We start from the raw sequence: 26,240 nt of genomic DNA on the forward strand, positions 1-26,240 counted from the left end.
GATGAATCCTATTGCTCTGATTGGCTAGAAATATATAAAGTGGGTCGGGTGGTCAGGGGGTGGTCTTGGCACTATGGATCATGACTTTTGACGCGCACCTCCGTACTTTGAGGTTCTTGTGCACATCTATCATAATTCTGGCCAGTGAGAGTCTCTCATACGTGGGTCACAACTCCACACTACCTGTTATGGAGTTTAAACTTACCCATCATACCATAGTATGTCAGCGACCAGCTGGTGAGAGTTCTAGTATACGTGGCCAAGGCGGTTCCTCATAGGGTAGCAACAGATACATGATGAAAATCACTGTAGGAAAGCACAGTAGAGGTATCACGCCTGGTACAGAACCCAAAATAGGAGATTTCCATATAAAAGCCTAGCATCATGGAGACACATGAGTCCTCCTCAACCCATTTGACTGGGCTCGCAGCTGGAAAAGAATCTTTGATCTCATCTGCACCTTGATAACTGCCTGATCAAAATCGCTTCTTCGTGCCAGACTAACCCAAAGTACTGTCGAATTCTGGCCACGATACAACATAGGGTGATTCTCCCCAACTTGTCTTTTGGATGCTCTGCCTGTCTACGTTATGTTAGGCATATGCCTAGGTGATACTACCTGATGTTGATAGATGGTAGTAAAATCTCGTTTCCATCTAGACCATACCCTATCCGTCAAGGCAACCAACTGAAAGGTCAACCTACGGTCTGGACCTTACTTTTTCACCCGTCTAACGTCTGGCTTCAGGGTGTCGACTGTCTAGCCTCAAGGTCACGTTTGTAGACCGCAGTTGACAGTCAAAGTTTGATTTTAATCATTAACCATATAGGTTAAGAGCACCTTTTTCTATTTTGTACGGGACCCTTCTGGAGACCCTAACAATCACACCAGCAATCAATATAAACCAACAAGAAATTCTTCTCTCACACACAATCAATCAATTGTATCACACTAGGCGGGTAAATCGTGATGCACAGAGTCAATGAACCTTTTCGCGGGATGATCCGACATTACAAGGTGCGTTGCTCCCTTCTTTCCTTCCAGGTCACTTTTTCTTCCCTCTCCAGAAAACTTCTGTCCCCTCCCATGACATACTGGGACCCAAGGATCTGTGCCTGTCAGCGTCTGTCATCGGACGGTACAGGACAGGAAAACAACATCATGACCGACGATGATGAGCTCTTCACACGTGAGATAACAGGTCATTCATCTGGCTTCACTTGAATGTCCATTAGAAGATAATAAGCCTACACTTGCACGGGGGTATCACTTCCTACGGAGTTTCATATCACCGGGCACATGATCTGGTCAATTGTGTGGGAAAATGTATCAGTCCTCACAAAGCCAGAGTGACAGGTATGACTCTTACGATGATCATCAACTGGTGGACCGTCTAGCCGCCCTCCGACACCGAAGTGCACCATATGGAGGGTTAGTAAGCACGCGGGTTCCAAAAGAACACTGCCAGTTTAGTTTCTCAGAGCACCTTACCCAAGTTTCGTATTGACTGGCGGTGTATCTTGGTAACCGCGTGGTGGGGTACCCGTGATGCTGAATCAATGAACTCAACCTGGCCCCAATACCATTGATTGATATCTCACAAGACCACGGGGCACCGAGACTGTAATGAACAGAAGGCAGGTGCACCGGAACGGCAGGTAGCGTTCGTCCATAATCGAAACGGGTAGAAGCTTCTCAGAATATTGACGGCAGGTACATGTTCGTCTAGGAAGGAGCAGGAAGCAGAAGCGCCGGAATAGCAGGCAACGTCCTTCGAAGGGAAAAGAAGCCATGTAAATGGAGGCATACGGACAATGCGAGAAGTAGGTATCCAAGGAGCACTCGGGCTTGGACTGCTGTGATTTCTTCGCCTCGGCATAGTACTGCCCTCTCTCTCTCTCTCTCTCTCTCTGGGAATGACGGGGCCGCGTTAAACGTTTCACCAACTCGCGAGTCTGAGGCGCGAATCATCCCGGGACAGATGCAATCCGACTGCAAGCTCCAGCTTATCCGACTTTCCAATCGAGCTCGGATATAGCTGTCAAGTAGGATGAAAGTGGTGACTGAGCCCTCTAGCTCTAGTCCGGAAGCGAACGGGAGATTGGATACCGTGGCATTGAAGGGAGTGGTGGTGCTAGACGCTGAAATCTTTGCTCGGACCGACACGAGAACAACATGCCTGGAAGCCCTTGCGCGTGTGGCCTTTCTCCCGTGATGCCTTCTCGGGCCAGTCGATGCTTCAGATCAGGGGGCAAACATGCAGAGTGGCCAGTCACAAGGCCTTCCGCTGCAACTTTCCAATGTCTTTCTAGTTGAAGCACAGTATTCTTTGTCTAAAATCCGTCCTGGAACGATTAGCAGTCGTGCTGTCGCCTTGCTTGGGCTTGGTATGGTCAAATCATGTTCTGGCATCCAGTCTGAGGGTGAGGAGAGTTAAGTAGTAAACATAAATGGGAGAATGGAGGTGCGCGCCCCTAACAATGAGGTCCGCGCTGGCATTGTAGAGAGCAGTGTAAGATTTAGATGGGCATATATAAGTTAAAGCTGGTCTACAGACCTCCTTCAAGCACAGACGTGTCGCCATTCGTAAGCCACCAAGGGCTTTTTTCGGACTGAGGTTCAACATCCATCAGCTGCCTATGCCAAAGAGCCGTGCCCGTCTGCAAATGTCTCGTGATCACATTCAACTCATGATAAAGGGAAGATTAATAGGGTTTGATTTGCTCAATTTCAGAAGAGCATCCGCTGTACCTTGCAGTTGGACCATCGCTTGCGGATTTGCTCGCATATGGTGTCAACACGTGCCCTTAACCCGTTACGCTCCTCATTCCTCAACATCACTTTGGCGCTCAATCCACAACTCAGCGCCCGACTCAGCCCAAGTTCCCACAGGCTTCTTTAATTTGATCGTGACCAAGCTGAAAGTGTCACTTATCAAAGTCATGCAAGCCAGCATAGGCCTCAAACGTGCTTGTTGCGTGACGATGCGGCTCTAGCATTGCAGAATGCCCAATTGCGTATCCTGCACTAATCACCTCACAAGCCCCGTACGATGCCACCGCGGAACCTACTCAAAGGTTCTTTCTCGCGCCCCGGGCCTTGAAGGCGTGCGAAATCTCCCCGTATGCGACATAGATGGCGTACAAGGGGATGAAGACCCACAACATGTTAAAGAAGACCAGGTACACCCACAGATACATGAAGTTGCTAGTGTCGAGATAAATGTTGCCGGTCAGCCATTCAGGGCAGAAGGTCATGAAGCCTGGCCAAAGCGTCAGTCGTGCTGGTCCCCCAGTCAAAGGGTCGAGACCCCGCTCGTCGACTCACCTCCGTAGAGCTCCGCCGTCGCGATGATGATCATCCAGATGTTGACCTTGGGGTCGCGCTTGGCGATGCAGTAGCAGATCCACACTGCCAGGGGCCCGGCGCCGAACACGGTCAGAAGCTCCAGCGAGATCACGCCCTGTGTTGCGCGTCAGTCTCAACCCACTCCTGGTCACGCAGTAAAACCTACCAAGTCCGCGCCGGCCCATCTCTTGTCGGCCCTCGCATATACCATCCACAGATTGGCAAAGGGGTTATCGCCGGCGGCCTGGGAGCCATAGATGCGGTCTGAGTGGCCCAGGAAGTTGGCCGGTGTCGGGTGAAATCGGCCTAGGTCGGCGTCGGAGATTTCGGCGAGCGGGATGTATGAGAAGAAGCAGTGGTAGAGGAAGCTGCCCTCGAGGAAGAAGTGAATAAGAGCATCAAAAGCGTGCCAGACGAAGAGGATGCGATATTTCGTCGAAGTTGTTGGGTGGAGCACGCGACGAGAGACGGCGATGGCGATGGACAGGAGAACTACCGTGGCGCCAAGGGAGACGAGGGTCGTTTGGTCGAACAGATCAGGTGGGAGGGTTGATGATGCGGTCGACATGGTGGCGGCGATTTCGAATGAAGGCGTAACAAAACAGAGGGTGGTATGAAAGGTGGTGGTGGGAGATTGCGGCTCAATTGCTTCACCCCAACATCAGGCGACCGGGAATACTGGAATCTCGCGACGTTGGGGTTGGCGATCCGTGCGCCGGAGAGCGGTCCCGGTGTGGGGAAAAATGTGGCATGCCTTGGACAAGGATGATACTTGCAGATTATAGTGCGACATGCTGATGTGGCAGATCGAACAACGAGCAACCACAATCGGTGATTGATGCTAGAAACAGGAATTGATACAGTAAATCTAGTAAATGGTAGTGAAACCATGTAATATCAAAAAGGTCACGAAGAAGTTTTACTGGCAATGAAGTGGCATTATGGCTATTCTAGGTGAGGGTAATTAATCATTCCTAGATATGCCTCACTGCGTGTCCCGATCCGTTCCCGATCCGTTCCTAACGCCTTTCCGTTGACCCAGTCCAGATAGAGGTATCATGGAATTGATTTAGTTCTTGGCAGCCTGCTTGTAGCCCTCGCCCTTGGCGTCGTGCTTGGACTCGTCGACCTTGTCGCCAACGGCGTCCTTGGCAGCGGAGGCACTATGAAGCGTGTTAGTGAGGTGGCATGGAAAGAAGTGGCAGTGAAGCTTACCGGTTCATGATGCCAGCATCGCTGTCCTTGGCGACGTTCTTGTTGGCCTCCTTGGAAGCGGTAGCACCGGCGCTCTGGACGGACTCAGAGACGTAGTTGGCGGCGTTCTTGATGGTATCCATTTTGATGGTTGGGTGGTTGTTTGTTTGTTTGGTTGGTTGGTGTGAAGTGGAAGATTGATTGAGTTTGTTTGTTTGAGTGTGTGATGAGGAGAAAAGAAAGGATGACAGAGGTGGTGGGAAGAGGAGGTTTATATAAGAAATTGAAGGCACTTTGAAGCCGCCCGTGAATGAAAGAGGCAGCAAGTGGTTGCCTCTTGCGTGGTGCCTTCCTGCCTTGCGGAAGTTGCCCCGCTGGCCTTGACTGAAATCATTCACAACCAGACTGGATGCGGGTAGGCATGTGGGACATTACCTAGGTAGCTTGCCGCCTTGCACAATGGGCAGAGGTACCTCGGGCTTGCCCCTCCAACACCTGCCCCTCCCCCTCGTTTGCAGTATCCCAAATACAGCCAATGCCTCTCGTGCGTGCCTCTCCCTGCGCAAGTAACGTAACGGTAACGAGTACTGACTGCCCCTCCACCGGGTTTGTCCACTCGTGGCTGTAGCGCAGTTTCACCCCATCGGGCAAGGGCGCTGAGGGTCTCTCATGTGAACCCAAGGAATGGCGTCATAGACCACGGGCCTGCCTGGTGCTTCTTCGCAGTTACTCCAGTCAGAGAAGACTGGAGATGGACTGCATGGTCCTCGACCAGGAGCCAACCGGGGATCTCTATCAAAATCGACCGAAAAGGTGGCACCGTGCAAAGCTGCGTCTGGGTCGGACGCAGTCTCACCAGCCACAAAACGGAGCTCCAGCCTGGGGAGGTCTTTCCCCTTTTGAGTTAATGACGTCACTAGGGCATGAGACAGGAACAGACATGCGCTAACGTCATAGTGTCCCCGCGTGTCAACTGAGGCTTGTCCGAAGTACTCAATGTAGGTAGGTAGGTAGGTAGTTTACGTGTGTAGGTAGTCTACCTGCCCTATCTAGTCTAGGTACCTACATAGCTACCTACTACCTAGGTAGGTGTTCATCTCTGGTCCAAGTGCCCCGCTTCTGGAGCTGCAGAGTTGCAGTTGGTGTTTGCAGCAAGACATGCCACATGCTATGTATTTGTCGCGTAATGCTGGCCGGGAGAATACGTCAGCCTGTCGATTGCACCACGGTGGCCAGCCAACCAGCCAAACATGCCGCAGTCAGCAGGATGGCATTTTTGCAAATCGCGATCACGTCGCCGCTTCCCCCACCCTTCTGGCATCCGAGGTCCCATTATTCGAAGCGCCTTCACATTGCTCACTCAAAGGTCAAGCCAGCATACTCTCCAGTAAGCTTGCAGCCACAGTGGACATTCCACCCGATGCAAAGGATCCTAGCCGTGCACGCAGCTTTGATAGGGCGAAGGGGGAAGAGACTGACAAGCTCAACCGACCACACGTCAAGGAGCAGCCACGGCGTCGCTGATTCGTCCCATCCTCGCAGATTCCCCTGCATGGTGACGCCATCGCTAGGTAACTCGGTGTTTTGGTGAGTAAGGACCGTTCTGGACCGCCCAGAGCGTTTGGTGAGGGAGAACCACCGCCTGCCTCTGCCTCTTTGGATGCGGCAGCGATGGGTGGGGATGATTGTTTCCCAATCCGCTCGGAGGCATGCGGACGACTGTATGTCATCGAGATCTCGTCTTTTGGTTGGCATCGATCTTTTCTCCATACACAGTCGGCCCCGTGCCTGGGACGGACATTATCGTCCGGGCCAAAGAGGCTGAAGGCCCTGTAGAACAGGGGAACTTCCGCTGGTCGTTCCGCATGATGCTCCAGAGGCGCGGGCTTTGCCCCTCAGCCGGACGAATACGATGCGAGGAAACCATTGATGCCTTTCCCCATAGAGCAAGTACCTTCCCGTCTGCTGCGACCCAGGCTAATCTGTGGTGCAGTCTCAAATTCGGTTGACAAAATGCATGCATCACAGCATGCGTATTTTCGCTGGGCCCGCCACATCCCTTACCCACTTGTTCAGATCCTCGCCAACTCCGGGTCCTGATCTCGTGCCCCTTCACAACATTTGTCCCATTCCCGATTTCCCGTACCGTCCCTCTGTCTGCCGTCTGACCTCCCGAAACCGAAGTCATCCCACGCAAAATACGTCACCACAACGACATACGACATGGCGAAACACGCCGGTTATGCCATTGTCGGTCATGGTCATCTCCCATGCCAGGCAGCGAAGCCATTGCGGACCCTGAGGAACCTCAATTTACCCCTCTTCTACCCCTCTATTACGCATTGCTCACTCCTAGACATTCACGGTTCTCACGTATATCCGCATTCCACTCAATAAGCTAGGGTCGGTCTAGTGTCAATCAGCGGGGCCTAGCGTCGTCAGGGACTGAGCCTCGGAGTCTCAAGTGGACCCTCCGCCGCTCTGGAACTATGTCGTCAAGCTTTTGTTGAGCTGACAGCTCAAAGCTCGCATGCTGGCTGCTACTGTTTGTTGACGGTCCTCTCTCACCTTCTGGCGTCATGTCAACTCGCTGTCTTTCTCCCAAGCTAGGATACATCCTATGAAGTATCTCAAAGCCGCCCGCGCCGTGTCTTTCTGGTCCCTTGGCCTACATACCTACCCCTCTGACCCCTCTCGTGGACACGCGGGCTCTTGCATTTGAAGAATGTGCCTAACCCATTGACACGTGCCGACAACGTAGCACCGCGGGTATGAAAAAGAAAGCAACGCTGAGCTACGGAACGACGCATCGATCGTGGACGCTAAGGCACGCCAGGTGCGGTCCCCCGCCTGCCAGCTTTTCCTCGTGCAGCGATTCTCGCAGCCCCTGATGATCGATGCCACAGTTGGGCATCGACCGCATCGGTGGGTAAGACCGCACGTCCGTTCGGCGTTCGGGGGAGAGCGGGGAGGGGGATAGGGAAACGATCTGGTCTCAGACAAGCCTGGGCGGCGGTCGAGGGGCACACCGCTCGGCGCTCGTCGATCCCCTTGGAATGAGGGGTAGCTTCTTGTGTGTACTTGCCTAGCTAGAGAAGCATGCGGTTGCTTTGGGACGAGGCGTATTGGGCGGTTAAAACGCGTGCGAGTCCATCTTAGATCGCCCACCATTGGCAGTACTAGTCATTTTGGTGGCGGCGGTTGCCTGGCATCGTCACGTTACTGGGAGCTCGAGGGAAAAAAAGCATATGCCCGAGTTCGGTTGGAGGCGCGCAGGCTCGGCGCTCGTAAGAGTCCGTTTGGCCCTGTCCGTCCTGCCCAAGCCACACACGCCATAGCCACGATCAGATTGTAGACCCAAACGGAGTAAGCATAGACATATTACTTCAGACCAGGAAAGGGATCCCGAAACGTCAAGATGTCAAGAATCGTCTGCCAGGCTAGTGGCATCGGCGATCGCATCGCGGGCGTTTGCAGTGGTCCCGCGCAGGAGCAGCCGCAACCCTACGATTGAGCGGTCTAGGTGGGAACATGGACAAAAGCACCGGAATCGTTTCGCCAGTTGTGACGAGAGAGGGTATGTGTGTGTGTGCGCGCGCGTGCCAGAAGAATGAAAACCGCCTTGCTCGTCCACAGGCGGTCTAGCCGTAACGCGCCCAGGTATGGATCTGGACTGAGGCTCCTGCGTAAGAGCGGGCCTGTCGGGAATCTCGACCTGTCAACTGTGCGATCTGGATTCGACTTACTATTGCCGTTAGCGGCTCATGTTTACTATCACCTCTTCGCGTTGTGTACAATGATGTTGGGCCGAGGGGAAGAGGGGGAGGGGGTGGCGGTCAATATCGAAGCAGCATGTCTTTGTCAAGCCTCGAGTTGAGAGACACATGTCAGCACCAAGAGCAGCTACTCAGGTACGGCTTTGTCGTGGATGGTAAAACGCCCTGGGGAGCGTGTCGGTTCCATCTTCTTTCATGCCCCACGTCCAAGACTGGGTTTTCGGCCTGACAGACATCGGGATCGGCTGGTTACCTTGGCTGACAACATTCTCGATCGCGGGAGGGTATATCGATCTCCTTGGTACATTCTATCGAGGTGGAACCATCCAAATTCCATTCATACAGAGCTTGGCCAGAAGTGTTGTCCCCGCCCCGCAAAATATGGAACAAGCTCGCCCAGTGCCGGCGAGATCACCATGTCGAGAAAACCGCATTCAGGATTGCGATCTATGCGGGATCGCGGATCGTGGAGCTTGATTCATCAATCAAGACGCAGCTTCAGAGGCGGTGTCAAGCTGCCGACGACCTTGTCATGCACGTCTCTCAATCCCTGCAAGGCATGTAGGTCCTCCGCCCGCATGCCACCCTCCAGCTCGCCGGGTCCGCCCAGAAAGGGTTTCCAAGGCCTCTCATCAGCCTTGCACTTTTCCCAACCCGAAAGAGTGCCGTCGGCGGCGACAGTCAACCGTGTTGGGACGATGCCTTTTTGTAAGTAGTCACGGATCTTCGTAATGGCACAGAGCGAGACCGCAGCAAGGGTGCAGTGGCCCTCAGCCTCGAGCTCGAAGACGGCGGCGTTGGCAAAGTTCCGTGACATTTTGACTGCCGAAGAGAGAGGTGTGACGGGATCGTGGGTGTTGCCTGCGAAGAGGATCGGAAAGGAGGTGTTGACCGGGTCCGGGCTCTGTAGATTTGCGTCCCAGTCGGGGCTGGGGAACTTGGCTTCGATTTCCCAGCCTTCGCAGGTCATCATGATGGTCGTGAACTGAAGCTGTGTTAGCTTCATGGCTATATATGAGATGGAGTAGACTTACGACGTCAGCGACCGAAGTGCTGTATTTGGACACCTTGTTGAAAGTCTCCCCCCAAGTCTCATTACGCTGCAGGACAGGTTACTTGTCAGTGTTGCATTTTTGAACGCGTGATAGTCACCACTTACACGGTACCGACTGTCGCTGCATAAGACGGCCCACACGCTCTCTTCGGGGTATAGCGGCAGCTTGAAGTTGGGATCGCGAATGAAGCCGAAGTCCGGCACAATCAACCAGTCGGAGATGTCGTCTCCGACGAACAATCGGTTTAAAAACTTGGCCATAAGAGGGAAAGCCTTGACGGGAGAGTACAGAGAGGCGAAGAGCACTCTCTTGATGTCGGCTTCCATCAGCACGACGGGCATGTGCCCCAAGGTAGAGACGGCGGTTATCGGTTCGTCCCGCAGCTTGGCCATGGCCTGTTCATATCGTTCCTTGACGGGGGCTGGACCGTCATCGCCATCGCGGAAGAGAGCGCAGCCGGTTTTGGCAAGATGGCAGAAGTAGAAGAACTTGTCAAGCACCGCGTCTGCATCTTGGATGGCCGAGATCCACGTCTTTTGTGCTGTCAGCACATCGTGCTTCAGCGTTTTGGATAGGGGCGCTGGAAAATAACTTACAGGGGCATCGTACGCACCGGATTCAACGACACCGTCAAGAATAAAGCGTCCCACCAATTGAGCTGTAATACAAGAGCCATGTCAGCCGTATCTGTTCCGAGCTGTGCCGATGGACGCGAAGGAAAAGGGCCACATACGATACATGGCCGCAAAAGTCTGGCCAAGGAATGTGCCGTAGCTGAAGCCCCAATACACGAGCTTGCCTCTGGTAGAAGGAGGGGCCGTTTCGCTTTTTGTAAGCGTACCGGCGCTGAGCGGAATTGTGTCGAATCCGTTATCCTTGAGCCACGCGTCGTGGGCTTCGATGATGGCCTTCATGTCGGCCGCCACATTCGGTGTCGCCATGTATCTGAACCCGCCCGCTTCCCCGTCCTTGAGGGAACACAACTTGGACGCCGCCTTGTTCCTGTGGATAAGCTGGTCCTCAGCGGCGGCGGTGGTGTTGAGCAGGCCGACATCGTGACCCATCGCCAGCCAGGTCAACCGATGCAAGTAGCCGAGGTTCTTCGCCCTGGTTGAGGACTCATGGCCCGGCTCGGTATCGACGAAGCAGTCGGCGCGGGGCGTCGTGGCCCCGACGCCCCGGGGATCGAAGCCTATCAGATCGAGTGTGCCTCCAGCGGCCAACTGGATGTTGGGGCCGTACGGCGGGAGCACGAAAGCGGTTCCGGACCCACCTGGTCCGCCGGGGTTCACGAGAAGCGGAGACTCGGAGAAGCGGCCAGTTTCCAAGCCGTGGCCGAGGGCGGGAAGGAGGACCATGGCGATGTGGACCTTGGGGTTATCAGAGGACTTATTCAGAGGTCGTTGGTAATCCATCGGCACGGTCAGGCGGGCGCACATGTAGCCGCGGCCGGCGGGAGCCATGCCGGGCAAGATGCATCGCACCCAGCGCAGTTCCTCGCTGGTCGGGACGTCGTCCCAGTCGGTGAAGACCGGGAACGGGGCCCGGTGTGGATGGAGAATTGCATTGCGGGCGTGGAGATAATCACTAAGTTTCCATGTCCAGAGGCTCAAGAGAAGGACAGCGAGAAGGAGGGGCCTACACCAATCTCTCCGCTGCGCGTGCGCGTGTCGATGAGGCGTGATTGACTCAGCGCAGCTTTTCGCCGTCATGACTGCAAGCACGACAGTGGCAAAAAGGTGCTAGCAAGAGTCAGGAAACAAGCCCTGGTTCGAGTAATGTCACTATAGTGGCCAGATGGATTAATGATGGAGAAGGTGCCGATGATAGTTTCGCTGTTATGGTCGACGTAAGGTCGCTCAGAGCCGCAGACTATTGGCAACCCTCTGTCATACTATCCTCTTGGGGAAAGTGGTGGTCAGACGCGGCTGCTGCTACATCAATGCGGCACAGGGGTCTCACGTTGGCCAGTTGGAAGCTCGGATTGCTGAAATTAATCCTCCTTTCGATTAGACGCAGGACGCGTGGAGGAGACATTGCGTTGGATTCTACCAAGTGACGATAGTCGGAAAATGGACCTGCATCGAGAGATGCGTGAGCCGTAGCCTGCAGCGCCAAGACTTTAACAGGAGGGTCTTGACCGGTTATTGCAATAATCCGTTGGCGATATAGGGCAGGCAGCGAGTGACAGCTTCAATGGCGGAAACAAGGAGACGAGTCAGGAGACCCTCGTTGACTGGTAGTTGGTCTAGGCCCCCCAGGACAAGCGACGATGCCTCGCTCTCCTTGCCGCCCCTTCCAGACCTGCCGGCTACATACACTATCTGGCACGTCTGAGGCCTGGCCTTGGCGCGTGCGATAAGCGACAAGAAAATGCTAGACGAGAATCCTGCAAATGTTTCACTGTTTTGGATGCGTTTTGGGAAGGAGCCCACAGCACCGCTCGACTTGTCACCCCTTCCCAAGTCAGCCAGCAAACAAACAGAAGAAGGTAATGAGAAGAAAAGGCGATTTTGCCCAATTGGAAAGGACCTGGCGATACGGGACAGCCCCTGGGATAATGACGCCTGGGTCTCCCTTTGAAGGCATGAGAGGGAGAGAGGGAGAGAGAGAGAGAGGATTTTTGTCAAGAAGTCGCCCGAATGTTGTAACAGATCCAGGTAAGCTGACCCGTATGGAACGCATAAACGGAGAGAAGAGCCCGTACGGACCGGTTCGTCCAAGAGTCAATGAGGCAGCAACCGAGAGTCGCGAACGTCTCAGGCCGTCCGTCAAGAGCTATTTTCGGATCGGAAAGAATATGCGACGAGTGAAAGGGCGCGTCCAAGCACTGCGCCGTACTGGTGGTTTGGCAACCCGTTACGGTGCTGCTTGCTGGCCGCGGTTACAATGCGGCGGCGTCCTGCCGTCTTGGCCGGCCTGATATCAACGAGGATTGCGCACAAGGGACTTGGATGACAGAAGCTTGAGGGCAAAGATGGGGAATCCGTCCGAAGAAGGAAGTGATTCTGGTTCTTGGCATCGTTGATGAAGCCTTGCAAAACCAATCCCTGGAGGCGATATGTGTCGGGAGACGTGCCATACTCAGCGACGTCCGCCGTTCTGGTGAGTGACCATCGAGGCAAGTCACAGATGGCTCTGGGCGGGGTGACAGCTCCGTACAATCTTGCCTCATCTGCCGGCACTTGCAAAGGGGCAACAATTGTCGACGCCCAACGTCGCAGTCGAGGGATTTTGCATGATTGCGTGCTTGGACTCTTTCAGGGGGGTTTATGATGGGTACCCAACCACCCCAGATGGATTAGCCGTGCCAGACAAGCTTATGTTGGCAAGGTATCAATCCTCGAAACAAACACAATCAATCCGAAGGGATTCGTAAGAGGTGCGGCAACTTTTGGCCCCCCCCCCCCCCCCCCCCCCCCCCAATGGCCAAGGTCTCGAGTAAGCCCGCATGGGCAGCAGACGAGATGACACTCGACGACGCAGCCAAGAGCGTTGCCAAGAGCATCGCCGATGGATGGATGTTCTTGGTAAGCCCTTTTCACGCAACATCGGCTCACGGGCCCAATGACGGTGAGAGAACAGCTTCCCCAGAAAGCCAAGTTAACGGGGTCGCTGGGGGCCTCGAGGCTTGAATTGAATTGGCCTCCCAAGACCAACCATTCCGCGGCCTGGGCGAGGGTTAATCGTCTTCTCTAATCTTTTCCTCTAGGACAAAACGTGGCAGCTGCGCCACAGACAGTATCAAACTACGGTGGTGGGAGCAATGTGACCTCATGGCACGCGCACTCACCTAATGTTAGGTACCTTGAGTTAAAGTCAATTCGGACAAGACAACAGAGTACCTAACTAGTACAAAGGAAGGCCGCCGCACATGGCAGTTGCTCCCACCAATGTACGGCCCGTGGCAGGTGCAAGGCAAGTTAAAGTACCTGCCTGCACTACCTAAGCCTCTAAGGTAAGGTACGGATTAAGGAAGCAGGCAAGAGCTGGTTAGGAATAGACTGTGGTTGGCAAAATTGCGTACCTACCTACTACCTTGGAAAGGACATATTTTGCTGGCGGACCCCCTCGGTCGCTTCACGGTACGGCTACTGTAGAAAGAAAAAGAAAAGAAAAAAAAAGGTCTATAAAAAGAAGAAAACAATAGGTCGGTCACAAGGAAACGAATCCTCCCACGGCATTGACCAAATCCCACGTCTGGTTCTGACACCTACAAGCAACAGAACCGATTAGATCGCCACCTGTCGGTTTTGACAGTCTACATACAGGCTCGGCCCTCGTACCTGTATCCAAGACAAGGAGGTTCTGTGTGCATTTTCGCCTCCAGCGGGTCATGTCTTGTGGGGCTGCATCGGGGAATGGATCCCACAGAACCGCTAAACAGGCTCTTTCGCTGGAAACAAGGGGTGGCCAGTCTGACACCCGATGCTAAAATTGGCCACGGAACGGAGCCCGAGGAAACAAGAGAGGAGTCTCTCCGCACAACGGTCGGTGACTATCAAGCAACTCCGAGGTCTCAGACACCGGCGGGGTAATGTGGAGGGCGTCGCACCAGCACATGCAGTACCTACTGCAGAGTCGGCATCCCGCCTCGGTCGACCTCATCCGCTCTCTGCATTGCATCCTGCATCCCACTTTCCTATAGTCGACCCAAGGCCGCGTTCCTACAGTACACACACACACCTAGGCCCCCTTTGCTTGATGGTCGTCCCACGCGGTTCTTCCATGGGGCTTCTCATCCTGACAGTTGTCAATGGATAAACCACTGGGGCTCGGCTGTGATGTGTTTGCCCTTCTGTTGACCATTGGGCGAGATTCCAACCACTGTGACCCGGCCGACATCGGGAAACATTCGAGCGGGACGCCATTTCAGCGTCCGGTACGACGGTGGCCTTTATTGCAGCGAGCACGACTCGGCAAAGGGAAATAACCCCGATTCAGTTCCCTCGTTGTTCGTTTGGCAGCCCGGTGTGCCCTGCAGACACTGATTCTTTTTTAATAATTTATTTTCCGTCGCCCGCCAAAGCACACGGCTGGGCACTGGATGATTGCCCTTGGCGGGTATGGAAACTCCATTCGTCATAGCGGTCGACAGCGCCAATACCGGGAAGATCTCTTGGGCTCCTTGGCCATAGTACCTTGAAAGGGTACCAACTATACTACATGCATGGAATGCCGCCTGCCAGACAAAATACGACACCGGCCGCACGGCGACCCGTCAAGTGCCAAGAGGATAACCCGCCCCCTTGGCACTGCGAGAATGCTGCTGGAGTTGAGAGCCTCTCTTCGTCACTTTTCTGAATTTCCGCCTGTACTCCATACACCCGCACGCTTCGCCCCGTTCATCCTGTCGTCGAAAGAAGACATGCAGCAAGGTAGCATCGTCGCCGTACGCGTCCTAGTCGCCATCGCAGGAGTTCTTGGCATGGTCTCAAGAGCGATTGACCCACTCTTCGAATGCTGCGTCCCTGGACCAACGACGAGAGAGTCAAGACGGATCTCATTGCGCGTCCGACGTTAGGGTTACCCCCGCCCTGGTAACATCGGAGCGTGGATCTGCGGGCCAAAATAAGCATCCTGCCTTGCATTTTTGGCCATCGCATAGAGGCGCGGCGACGATGCCAAGACCACCCCTCATCAAGTCTAGGTCTATTCCTTAAGCCTGGTCTCGAATCGCCCTCACAACGCACCCTCGCCAGCCAGATGGGTATCCCAACATGACATGTCCAGTTGGCCCGCCGCCGGCCTCTGGTGTCACCTGCGTTTCATGCCTCATTGAGTCCTTCGCTGCTTGTACCGCACGCTGGACTTCTCTGGCCCCGCCGGCGGAGAGCCAGCTTGAGAAGCCCTCCGTCCAATAGTAGTATTCGGAGCTTTCCAGTTGGGCAATCCTACCTTTTCAACGAGTCGATGACCCTTGCACCTCCATACCGAATCGATCTAGGGGCCACCCCGGGCAGCAGCAGGCCTTTGTGGCCATGTCCGAGGGCCCGCGACTAACACGAGTCTTGCAGCGGGTTTCTGTTTCTTGGCATTTTGGCGACTGCGTCTCAAGCATGCCGCCGGTCTACAGTCTCACCTCGCCCATCTCTCGCCGCTTGGGGAGATATATGAAAGCCAAATCCTCTTGTGGTTTTCTCACTCTTCTCTCTTGTTTCTTTCTTAGCTGTGCTCGACTGGTATCCTGTCTCTTCTCGGTTTTCCTCTTTCATTACCAACCATATAAAAAACCCCCACTAAAACACTTCACTTCTTCCGCTGGTCGTTTTCTTATACAACCCTACGCCTATTATCTGGTATCAAAGCCCCGTGGATCATCACCCCTTCCGAGCCGTTCTAGCCGAATCACACACAACACATTCCGACTACCCGAACCAACCAACAATATGGTTAACTGCTACATCTTTGCCCTTGCCGGCCTTGCCGCTCAAGTCAGCGCCCTGCCCTTGAACATTAACCTTGGTGCCTACTCTCCTGCCTTGGTGGTGGGTGATGGTGAAATTTCATTCGGCGGCAAGAGCGATGTTTCCCAGTTGATGAACGTACTGGAGGGCGCGGCAGTCAATGCTGCTCAAGGGGCGGGCCAGGCTGCTGGCAACGGCGCGGGTCAAGGTGCTGGCAGAGCCGCCCCGGCCACCGCTGCCCCGGCTGCTGCCCCGGCTGCTGCCCCGGCTGCTGCCCCGGCTACTGCCGCGGTTCAGGAAACGCCGAATCAGGAAATTCAACAGAACCAGCAGGCTCAGCAGTCCGTCGCTGATATTCAGGGCGGCGCCACTCCCGTTACTGCTATTTCTTCGGACAACCAAATCAACGAGGTCAGTCACCCCAGTGAGATTCTTGGTGGTTCGTGTTCGTGTGGTGCGGGAGGCACATGGACATCTGCACTTAATCGGACCAATATCAGCTAACAATTGCGTTTTCTACATCTAGGCCCAGGCCATCGCTGCTCTCCAGGGTATGGGCAAGGAGATCGCTCCTCGCGTCCAGCTCAGCAAGTCCCACACCGCCGGCGAGAAGCGAGATCTGGCCGGTTTCGACCGCGCTCTGAAGTACGCCGAGGTCGCCCTCACCAAGGGCCCGAAGATCGATCTCGGCACCGGCGAGGGTGGCTCCGGAGTTGGCATCAAGGTCGACAACCAGCAGGGTGGTGCTGCCCAAGCTGGTGCCGGAGGCCAGCGTGCCGCTGCCAGTCTCAAGGCCCGCGCCGATGAGGCCCAGCAGCCCCCCCGCCGCCGTGCCAAGGTCACTACCATGTACGTTCGCTCGGGCGTTCCCGAGGGTAAGTAGGCACCACACTTATGTATCAAACCTGGATCCCGGCTAACGATGCGAGCAGGCGTTGAGATGGCCTCTGATAAGCTCGTTGCCCGCAACCCCTCCGCCCCCGTTGCCCAGGTCGTCCCCGCCACCTCCAACAACGTCGTCAAGCGCGCACAGGAGGAGCTTGCCTCAAGAGGCGTCAGTGGTAGTGCCATTGACACCGTCAACCTGAACGTTAGCGGCGAGGGCGTTACCATGACTTTTGTCGAGACCGAGGCCGACGACGTCGATGAGCAGCAGTAAGTGAACTGCTCTTGGCGCCTATTCGGGTGGAGAGAAAAAAAAGCTTTCAATGAGAAAAGTGCATATCGTCTATTCTCATTTGTTCCAATCCTATTTGACAATTCCCGGCCTCAGCCCTAATCTCCCTTGCGTCGAGATCCCCCACATATTGATTTTCTCCCTCGCCGAGTGAGGGCCTCATCACGATGCGCAAACGCACATAAAAAAAACCCCCGACTCGCGCGTAAACACAAAAGTCCTCTGGTTTCGGCTTTGTCTTATTTATTTCTTGTTTCCGTCACGATATCAATGCAATTCGGCAAGGGATTGGCGGTGGATGGGTTTCGCGTTCTAGATAATTCCCGGCATGCGGCATGTATAGCAAATCACAGAGATTATGAAATTTAACATGGTCTATTTTTTTTCCTTCTTCAGAAAGGGACGCATCAGGTGTGGGAGTGTGCATGGTTTTCTCCTACCTGAGGGGAAAGGAGACTGACTGCCTCTACCATCTACCTTGTACAGCACATCATCGCATTTCCCTTTATGCCTCCTTAGTCTTCTTTTTTGTTCTGTCTCGTTTTGCTATTCCAGCGTTCATAATTATCAAAGGGAAGCATTTCATGCTTTTCTCGTCCCAAAGCGAGTAATTGTCCGTCTCTCTTCCCCGGTGGTTTCGTTGCGGTATGAATAAGTATAGTAGCTTACGACCGTACTGTGACTGCAGCTGCCGCAAAGCGTAAAATACAATGAAAAATAAAATAAAACAAGGAAATGCAAACTCTATTCCCGACAAGGCAATGTGCATATGTCGATCGGTTTCGTAGTCGCCATGAGGTGGGAGGTGTGGTGTGATACGTCCCGTTTTCCTGCGAGCCACCGCCGGAAGCCGCAGCAACGTCAGAAATTCCTTTGAGCCGCAAGTCTTGTCGGCTGGCGGCGGTATCCTCGCCAAGACGCTACCCAGAGGCCAATGGGAGAAGTATAGCGTTTCAGTTATGGGGAGTCAGCCGGGGCCCATTCCCTGTTCTACGCGATGTGGGGGGACGGGACATAATGTACGGCGCGTAGTTTTACCCTCCCTGTACGTCCGATCAGAATGGGTGCCGAAGGCCAATGTTTTAGCCTGCCCGATGTGTTTTGGCGTATTGGCCTGGAGGAGGGTCGGGCCTATGCTGGCACCTGATCCAGCAATGCCTCTGCCTCTCCCGGTTGATAGGAAATGACTTTTGGGCATGTTTACTCGCACGCAGGTGCTGAATGGACCTCCGCATATTCCCCACGTGTGCTGGTAGGCGCTAGGTTGCACTCATACCACCTTGCTAAGGAGGCGTGAAATGACTAGGACGGTGTAAGTTTGCAATGCTGTTGTTGTCCGAAAGCGACGCCGGAAAAAAAAACCTCTTCAGGCAGGGGGTGGTTTGGGCGGAGTTGGCCAAGAAGGCTTGTTTTGTTTCCCTCTCAGTCAACCTCATTTCTCCTGCAAAGACACCTTACGGGAGAGAATTGCGACCAAGCTTTGTTGTGATAAAGCTGGGTTGCATTCATAGACCCTGTCGGTCTTGGTCCTCAGCGTGTTGGAAGACACCCCGGCGGTCCAGAGGCAATTTGCGAGTCTTGGCGTTTAGAAGTATGGGAGGTCACAGGTCCCTAAGCGGGCCACGCAATAAGGCATGATTTGAATGGCGTCAAGCGCCCATCCTCATTGCATGTGACCACGTGAGACCCTGACGCTGATGAGCACAAAGGACACTCGTTCAGAGTATCACTATCTGAAGCTTCTTGGTCTTCGAGGTGCTCCCTGCGCCGTTGTCTACATATCCTTGGCAGAACGGGTTATTTATCCCATTCCGTGTACCCCTTTTGCTTCTGGCGGGTATTCCAGCCTAGCTTGCCGCTAATGCTATTGACCCAGTCCTCGCTTCGCCGGCCTTGGGCTTGAACACTTGCAAAGGGATACCGACTGGCGCTGATGGTAACGTAGTCCCCAGGGAACAGCTCTATACGCTCGCGGCCGTCAAAGCTGGCCCAAGAGTTGGTCCTTGCATCGTAGGGCACGCCTATACGAAGGACAATAGTGTCTGGTAGAATAATTGGGCGGAAGGAGAGTGTATGGGCGCAGATGGCGGTGACGAGCATAACTGGGTTCTCGGGGTGGCAGAGGGAGCCACCAGCTGCCAGGTTGTAGGCGGTTGAACCCGTCGGAGTCGAAACACAAATTCCATCTGCCAAGACGGAGGTGAAGTGCTCATCGTCACCAAATATTTCCGTATAGGACATTGCTATTAGGTTCCATGGGTCAGCGGTCTGGGATTTAGTCGGCAGGAAATCTTGGTCAGCAACCTACTCGGATTGGGACCGCGGTCCACGACGATTTCATTCAGAATCTCAAAAGTCCCATCTGGCTTGTGCGTATGCTCGTCCTCTCTCTCCTCGCCTACAAGTTCTTCGACAAGGTCAGGCTTCGGTCCATCTTCATCCTGGCTGGAGCTGCTGTCTTCGATGTTCGCCAGCTTTTTCCTTTGTTGACTTCTCATGATCGTTCCCTCGAAGCGCAGACGCAGGCTCACTGTGACGCCTTTGTTGAATGCGCTTTCGAGAATGGTGCGGTGCTCCTCGAAGTCGAATTTTGTCAGGAATCCGAGACTGCCGAGCGAGAAGCTCAGGACTGGTGGAACGATGCGCTGGAAGAGCCAGCTGGCATAGAGCACAGTACCGTCGCCGCCTAAGGTAATGACGAAGTCGAACATATGGGGCCGGTTGCGGCACATGTCTTCGTCCCAGTACCTCAGACGCTTGGAGATGGCATCGTGATTGGCCTTGGTTTGCGGTTGTCCGGCATCAAGAGCTTCTTTGCTAAGCTCTTCGATCATGCCCGGCGCGTTGAACCTTTTGTTTTCCTTGAACTTTTCCTCCAAGTAGACGGTGTAATCAACTTCTCGGTCAAGTGAAAGAAGCCACTTGGTCAATTCCCGGGTCCGAATGATCAAGTCCGCATCGTGTATTTTGGTCAAGAGGAAGATGGTCTTGACGCGGAACCTGATGCGCATGCTACTGAGGCGTCTGCTGAGCTCGCGAACTCCCCAAGCCATTTCGCTTAACTGCTTCTTGGTGAGTAGTCGGCTATGTAGTTCGTCCTCGTCGTCCGACTGCGTCAGGTCTATTTGCGAAGCAGACTTGGTGATTTCGGTTCGCCAGGACTTCTCGTCAGCCTGGCCGATGTCGCTGTCTTCCGGGCTGTCTGTTGCCAGAATGGAGGCTCTCTGCTTGGTGGCGTGGCCCTTCGGATCGACCGGTTTGGAGATGCACGTTTCTCCAGACACATCCTTGACGCTAACTTGTCGGCTAGGGCTCTCGTAAGTGGGATGGCCGTGGTGGTAGTGATCATTCGCCTTGGAAGTGCTCGAGGCTGAGTTGGATCTGGATCCATGGTTGCTGGCGGAGGCGACGGCGTCGCGGGCCTTCCTCTGGCTTTCGAGAAACTGGTGGACAATGCACTCAGTTCTTCTGCTTGGGTGGCGCGGGAGAGGCCGACCAATGTCAGATGTCACCAGTGAGCTTTTGCGGCGGTAAGGATTGCCAGGGTCGAACGTGACCTAGCAAGCATGTTAATATTATGCTCGTAGCAGGTTGTCCCGTTGGGAGGCAATAGGCCATGGGTCACATACCTCAACGGCCTTCTGATAGTCGTCATCGCTCCCGCTCGAATGGGCGTCCTCGTCCTCCTTAAAGCCGACACGCTTCTCTTTCTCATCATTCGCTGCCTCGGCGCCCATGTTCAAAGGGGTGGGGGTTGCGGTGATGTGCAAGCGTGAAACCTTCTAGAAGCCGCAAAGATCGCGGGGTAGATCTATTGCGCCTACTGTTCGTGAACGGCGTCAGTGCAGGTCTGGGAAGTAGTGTCCAAAGAGGTTATGTGATGCAGAAGCGTTGAATTCCAGGCCGGGTCAAATACCAAACGGAACTTTATAGCGATTGTCGTTGCCAATGAAGTTGAGAGCGTGCAAACCGGGGAACCGCCGTTAGTGGTCGTGTGAGGTAATTGGGCCGTGAAACATTTACGTTTGCGACTCTTAACCCAAAATTGCGACGATAACCCGCGGTCCCCGAGAGAGGGGGAAAGTTTAGAATCCCGAGAAAGCAGTGATGAGAGGTAAGATCTGCCCCAAGTTCGGAGGAAGCTTCTTCTATCAGCGGGGCTATGTATTATTGCCTAGTGACGATTGCAGCACTTGGGTGCTTATTCACCGGAGTGGATACCTGTTGTGGCTTGCCACGGAACCGTGACAAGTCGCTGACGTCGTTTTCAGGGTTGAAGGATGCAATTGTGGTGGGACTCCAAGAACACCCACCATGGTACCGATTACCGAATGAGTTTGTTCTTCACGCTTTTGTTTTTATTTGTCTCATCTGACTTGGCCTAGGTATTGCCTTGCAGTCTTTGTTCCTGCAGACGACGGATTTGTTTCGAGTTGACCCTTTCGGATGTCGGCATGGCTATCAACCTTCCCGAGGAAAATGCCTATTGGGCCGCGGGTTACAGAGCGCTATCGGGCGATGCTCCTCATACCCTACGTTGATAAACGACCCCGCCAAGCATAATTTGAGGATAAGACACCTGGGTGAAAACTGTTGGCGAGGCAGGTGTTGGACGAGTATACGGATACACGTAAGCTGATAATGCCCCCCCCCCTAGTTAACCTGACAGTGGGTCTACTCTGATAGCTGGATAAACACCATATTCCGTACCGAGTCTACAGACAAGCTGATAATGCCCCCCCCCCCTGACAACCCGAGAGTACCGTGCACGATAACTGATAGGGGCCCGTGCACAGTTGAGCTGACAGTGGAGTAGGTGATAAGGCTCTAACCAATAGATACGCGCACACACGTCATAAAGGTCTATAGGTCCAAATTAAACAAGAATTTCCTTTTTTCCCTCTGTTTTTTCCCTCTATCTATACCCTTATCTATTGGCTATAACTGTATCCATTGTCAGCTCAAGCCTGCACGGGCCAGCGCGCACGGTACTCTCGGGTTGTCAAGGGGGGGGCATTATCAGCTTGTCTGATCGCTCCCCGAGTCCTAACCAAAATCTTAACTCACCCTATTACCGTATCCTGGTTATCAGGCGGACCCAAGGCTGAGACGAGTCAACAGACAAGCTGGCAATGCCCCCCCTCCCCCTGTCAACCTGAGAGTACTGTGCACATATGGTCTGTGTAGAGCCAAACTGACAGTGGATTCAGTTGATAAAGTCCTGATAAAATGGGAAAAGGGGCCTAAGCAAGGAGATAAAAAAACAAAATGGATATACCTAGAGTCCTCTTGCGTGTGTATGTATCCGTAGGTACTATCTATTGTCAGGTTGACTCTGCACAGACCACATGCGCACAGTACTCTCGGGTTGACAAGGGGGCATTGTCAGCTTGTCTGATCACTCCTCAGATTGTGACTCTAGATAAGATTCTTGACGATAAGAAAAGAGATAAGATATGAACCAGCCACATTTGCCATTTGTACGTCAGTGAGATCCAGCCACACCCCGCCAAACCCCCCAGGGAGCTGGCTTGCAACCAATCACAAGCTGCAGCGTAAACTGCATCCCGCTTGAGACTGCATCTTCACCGCGTTACCTGACACTTTCTTCCGCGGTCAAGTATGAGCTTGGCCTGTGCAACGCGATTTCCTATGCTCTCGACGCGTATCCTCGAATAGCCCCATCGAACCAATCAATCTCGACCGCCGCCGACCTCCGACAGCTTTCTAGAGCATGATAGACCATTCGAACCACCCTCGCCTCCTTCCAGGATGAACTCTTTGTGGCCCTCGAGGCCTGTCAACGAGGGTGCCCCCGCCGAAAAGGAGCCCCCGCCGACCGGCGATGTCGCCGATGCCGTCGTTGCAGACGTCGGCCCCGATGCCAGCAACCCGCCCCCTCCACCTGCGGCACGACCATCTCTTCAGAGGAACTCCTCTGCACCCTCCCCCGTCCCTGCGCCGGCACCAGACCCCCCAGCTCCGATGCCTCCCGCGCCCTCCGAACAACCGCAACCAACTGACTCGCTGTCACTATTGCAGCTGAGGCGAATCGTCGCCGAGTTCAGCCGAGGCGAACCTGTCGCCTACGATTTTGTCTACAACGATATGGGTTCGCACGACGAGGAAATAGACGAGTGGTTCGTGTACCAGTTCTGGCAGTGGGTGCGGCTGAACGCTGCCCAGAGGGCCTTCGAGTGGCAGTGGCAGCACGAGTATGATGTCCAGACAACTTGGGAGGAAACGGAACACCAGACCAGAGTCAAGTTCACACAGGACGCCCTGTATGGTCTCCAAGTCAAGGACCCCGCACAACGTTCTGCGTCCATTGGAAAGGTCCTGTACTTGGTGCTGGGTCGATGGGGCGATACCTCCACTCCGGCTACAGTGGGCGACAGGCGGTCAGCCGCGAGCGCGACCCAGCTGGAAGCAATACGATCAAGCATCACCTTTCTTACATCCCTGAACGGCATTGCCACCGTATGGAAGGCCTTGCAAGACTGCTTCGATGTGTTTTGGTACGTTTTTCGGTTACAATGTTATTCCTGCGACTAACCTGACCAGGTCGGACGACCCTCGACTGGTGCAGCCCGGTGGTGCCCAAGAGGCCCAGGATGAGCTCATCAACCTAATGACAATCATGTATGTCATCATCCAGGAGGCATTGAGTTTCCCAAAGGAGCTAGAAACTACAAGATCTGAACTTCGTAAGCATACGTTGGCGGCATGTGCAAGGGGCCACGGCTAACCTTACATTAGTTTCCTTGAAGCCCGGTCTGGTCGACTTCATGTCTCTAGCAGCCTCCAAGCTGCGTTGGGACGATGGCAACTTGATGCCATCTAGCCAGGTATGATCACCGACACCGTGGATGACTCTGGCTAATTCTACTAGATCTTTCTGCTGTTCTGGAAGACCATTCTCCTGGTCTTTGGTGGTACGCAGGAAATAGACGAAGTCAAGAAGGCCACAAGCGAATCCCCCAACGCGAAATCCAAGGACGTCATCACCGCGTCGCCCTTGGACTACCATGTGTTTCGACAAGAACTCACCTCTAAGTACCCGGCCTACGTGCCGCCGAGGACCCTCATCCCTCTCGAGCCGGAGAATACAACCCTCCTGCCACCTCTGCCTAACCATCCCACCAGGACTAGTGCGGCGATGGGATTCGTACCGGGACCACCCAACCCGCAAAGTAGCGGCGCCTCTATCCTGCACCAGCCGGTTCACATCGCGACACCTGCCCCTTCGCCACCTCCGTCTCCTGGTGTTGGAGGCAAGGGCGGTAAGAAACAAAACTATCAGACGAATCAGAACTTCCCATTCATGTACCCACCTCTGGATGCTACAAGCAACAGCGCCGGAGGTAAAGGCGGGGCTGGGTTACAAGAACTACTTGTCGGTCGCAGATGGGAGGGCAGTGACATTCCCGCGTCCATTCTGGAGGCAGGCGAACTGTTCTCCAGGCGAGTTCGCACGACACGCGCGACACGCCAGCTCTGGAGAGAACGCGAGAGCTTCCTGAAATTCGAGAGAGGGTGGGAAGCAGATGATAGTGACGACGACGTTGATGATCTCGACCTTGAAGGGCTAAGCCTGGAAGAGAAGCAAGAAATTGCTGCGCTCAAGGCCGAGACGAGAGCCGAGGAACGTAGGGAAGCACAGCTTTCGATGCGAGAACCAGAAATCGACCGCGGTCCTGCCGCAGAAAGAGTGAACGAGGAGGTCAAGCGCCGGCTACTTGCCGTCGAGAGCTTCTACGTGGGTAAACCAGAACCTTAAGTGGACTTGGCTAACTTCTCTACAGAAGGAGTCTCTTCCTCACCTGCAGTCACTCGTGATCGTCCTCCTGAGGCCGATCCTCCTGAACGTCACTGCTGTCTTGTCGCAGCCTGCCGCAGCACAACAGCACCCGAGTATGGCTGGCAGAGGGGCCAACGGCATGAACGGCGGCCCCGGGCCCAATAGGCAACAGCAGTCCCAGGACCCTTCGGCACAGTCGGGTCCTCCTGAACCCCCCGAGATGACCCCCGAGGAAGTGGATGCCGCGAGGTCCCGAGAGATCACTACCAAAGCCATAACGGCCATCTTGCTCCTTCTGCTGAAGTGGCTTAGAATCTCGCGTATGTAGCACTGGCTAGTGTTGCGAGTCGCATGCTGACGAAGGCCCAGACGTTCTCAAATTTGAGTACATGACGCAGCTTCTGCTCGACTCCAATTACCTCCCGCTAGTCCTCAAACTATTTGCGCATCAGGATGTCCAACAAGTGGTGGACAGCAAGACGGACAGGCTCGAGAACAGGTACGTGCGAAATCAGGGCGCCCCTACGATACAAGCTGACTTATCTAGTTTCTTCCACTTCTGCAACCTACGATCGAAGTTTAAGGACAAGCCGCCGGTCCAGGCAGAGCCCGAGGAAGAGAGCGAAGACGAAGCAGCGCCTCCGCCCATTAAGAGGAGGCGGTCACCACCTCGGGCAACCACGGCGGCAACGCGCGACAGCGACAATAGTGCTAAGCTCGATGGGCAAGCTGCGGTGCGGCCCGAAGTCGACGAGCTCGGATACCCCGTCAATGACCTGCCGGCTGAGCCGATCACCGACTTCTCGAGAAGAAACTTCTTCTCACTCATCAACTACCTCCGGATCATGCAGAAGATTTGCAAACACAAGGCCCACCGAAACCTCCTCCTGGTGCAGTACAAGTCGGCCAACATCCTCCGCAAGTCACTCAAGATTCCCCAGCCAGAACTCCGACTTTACACCTTAAAGCTGTTCAAGAACCAGGTGCCATACTGTGGCCGCAAGTGGCGGCAGAGCAACATGCGCGTCATCACGGCGGTGTACCTCCACTGCCGGCCCGAGCTGCGCGATGAGTGGTTGGCGGGGAGCGACGTCGATGCCGAGGTCGACTCGGCGCTGCCGCTGGAGCAGGCACTGCGCAGCCTGACGCATTGGTACAACATGCACAGGTATCCCGAAAAGATCGCCGTCGAGCTGCGAGCCGCCCTGCGGGAGGAGCAGGACTTCTTCACGAGGGAGCTGGAGAAGCTGGACATGAACTGGGCGGACGTGGGAGCCGAAGACGGCGCAAACAGTGAGTGGGCCGAGGCGGCTGGCTGGCCGTGACAAGATCCTGCTGTGTGCGTTTGACGAGGTTTGCTGACGCCTGGCCAAGTGTCCGGTTTAGGTTACTGAACCCTTCGGGTCGGGAAAGGGGCCGGGGCCATGAAGTGGCATGGTTCGAAGTCCTTCGAATGTGAGAGGAAATTGGCCCTAAGACAT

General features: G+C 54.5%; 7 protein-coding genes across 7 annotated transcripts; 3 read left to right on the top strand and 4 right to left on the bottom strand.

Annotated features, from left to right (window-relative positions):
• Nucleotides 1-3,072: 3,072 nt before the first annotated feature.
• GLRG_03167 (emopamil binding protein) lies at nucleotides 3,073-3,917 on the bottom strand (the record flags this gene model as incomplete). The annotated part of the gene is made up of 3 exons (XM_008093852.1): nucleotides 3,073-3,263; nucleotides 3,329-3,464; nucleotides 3,516-3,917. The coding sequence occupies 3 exons, from the start codon at nucleotides 3,915-3,917 to the stop codon at nucleotides 3,073-3,075; spliced, it is 729 nt and encodes a 242-aa protein (XP_008092043.1).
• A 501-nt stretch (nucleotides 3,918-4,418) lies between these two features.
• On the bottom strand, nucleotides 4,419-4,686 carry GLRG_03168 (glucose-repressible protein; the record flags this gene model as incomplete). Its single annotated transcript, XM_008093853.1, has 2 exons — nucleotides 4,419-4,512; nucleotides 4,565-4,686. The coding sequence occupies 2 exons, from the start codon at nucleotides 4,684-4,686 to the stop codon at nucleotides 4,419-4,421; spliced, it is 216 nt and encodes a 71-aa protein (XP_008092044.1).
• A 4,114-nt stretch (nucleotides 4,687-8,800) lies between these two features.
• Nucleotides 8,801-11,086, bottom strand: GLRG_03169 (uncharacterized protein; the record flags this gene model as incomplete). Its single annotated transcript, XM_008093854.1, has 4 exons — nucleotides 8,801-9,304; nucleotides 9,419-9,907; nucleotides 9,971-10,032; nucleotides 10,108-11,086. 4 exons carry the CDS (start codon nucleotides 11,084-11,086, stop codon nucleotides 8,801-8,803), a joined length of 2,034 nt encoding a protein of 677 aa, XP_008092045.1.
• Nucleotides 11,087-12,799: 1,713 nt separating this feature from the next.
• On the top strand, nucleotides 12,800-13,009 carry GLRG_03170 (uncharacterized protein; the record flags this gene model as incomplete). The annotated part of the gene is made up of 2 exons (XM_008093855.1): nucleotides 12,800-12,947; nucleotides 12,969-13,009. The coding sequence occupies 2 exons, from the start codon at nucleotides 12,800-12,802 to the stop codon at nucleotides 13,007-13,009; spliced, it is 189 nt and encodes a 62-aa protein (XP_008092046.1).
• Nucleotides 13,010-15,763: 2,754 nt separating this feature from the next.
• On the top strand, nucleotides 15,764-16,940 carry GLRG_03171 (uncharacterized protein; the record flags this gene model as incomplete). Its single annotated transcript, XM_008093856.1, has 3 exons — nucleotides 15,764-16,192; nucleotides 16,308-16,656; nucleotides 16,714-16,940. The coding sequence occupies 3 exons, from the start codon at nucleotides 15,764-15,766 to the stop codon at nucleotides 16,938-16,940; spliced, it is 1,005 nt and encodes a 334-aa protein (XP_008092047.1).
• A 1,815-nt stretch (nucleotides 16,941-18,755) lies between these two features.
• GLRG_03172 (ATP-NAD kinase) lies at nucleotides 18,756-20,695 on the bottom strand (the record flags this gene model as incomplete). Its single annotated transcript, XM_008093857.1, has 3 exons — nucleotides 18,756-19,201; nucleotides 19,267-20,515; nucleotides 20,588-20,695. 3 exons carry the CDS (start codon nucleotides 20,693-20,695, stop codon nucleotides 18,756-18,758), a joined length of 1,803 nt encoding a protein of 600 aa, XP_008092048.1.
• A 2,035-nt stretch (nucleotides 20,696-22,730) lies between these two features.
• GLRG_03173 (uncharacterized protein) lies at nucleotides 22,731-26,084 on the top strand (the record flags this gene model as incomplete). The annotated part of the gene is made up of 7 exons (XM_008093858.1): nucleotides 22,731-23,476; nucleotides 23,523-23,665; nucleotides 23,718-23,806; nucleotides 23,851-24,717; nucleotides 24,764-25,079; nucleotides 25,129-25,258; nucleotides 25,307-26,084. 7 exons carry the CDS (start codon nucleotides 22,731-22,733, stop codon nucleotides 26,082-26,084), a joined length of 3,069 nt encoding a protein of 1,022 aa, XP_008092049.1.
• Between the last annotated feature and the right edge of the window lie 156 nt (nucleotides 26,085-26,240).

This window comes from Colletotrichum graminicola, assembly GCF_000149035.1.
Source record: "Colletotrichum graminicola M1.001 genomic scaffold supercont1.9, whole genome shotgun sequence".
Classification (NCBI taxonomy): Eukaryota; Fungi; Ascomycota; class Sordariomycetes; order Glomerellales; family Glomerellaceae; genus Colletotrichum; species Colletotrichum graminicola.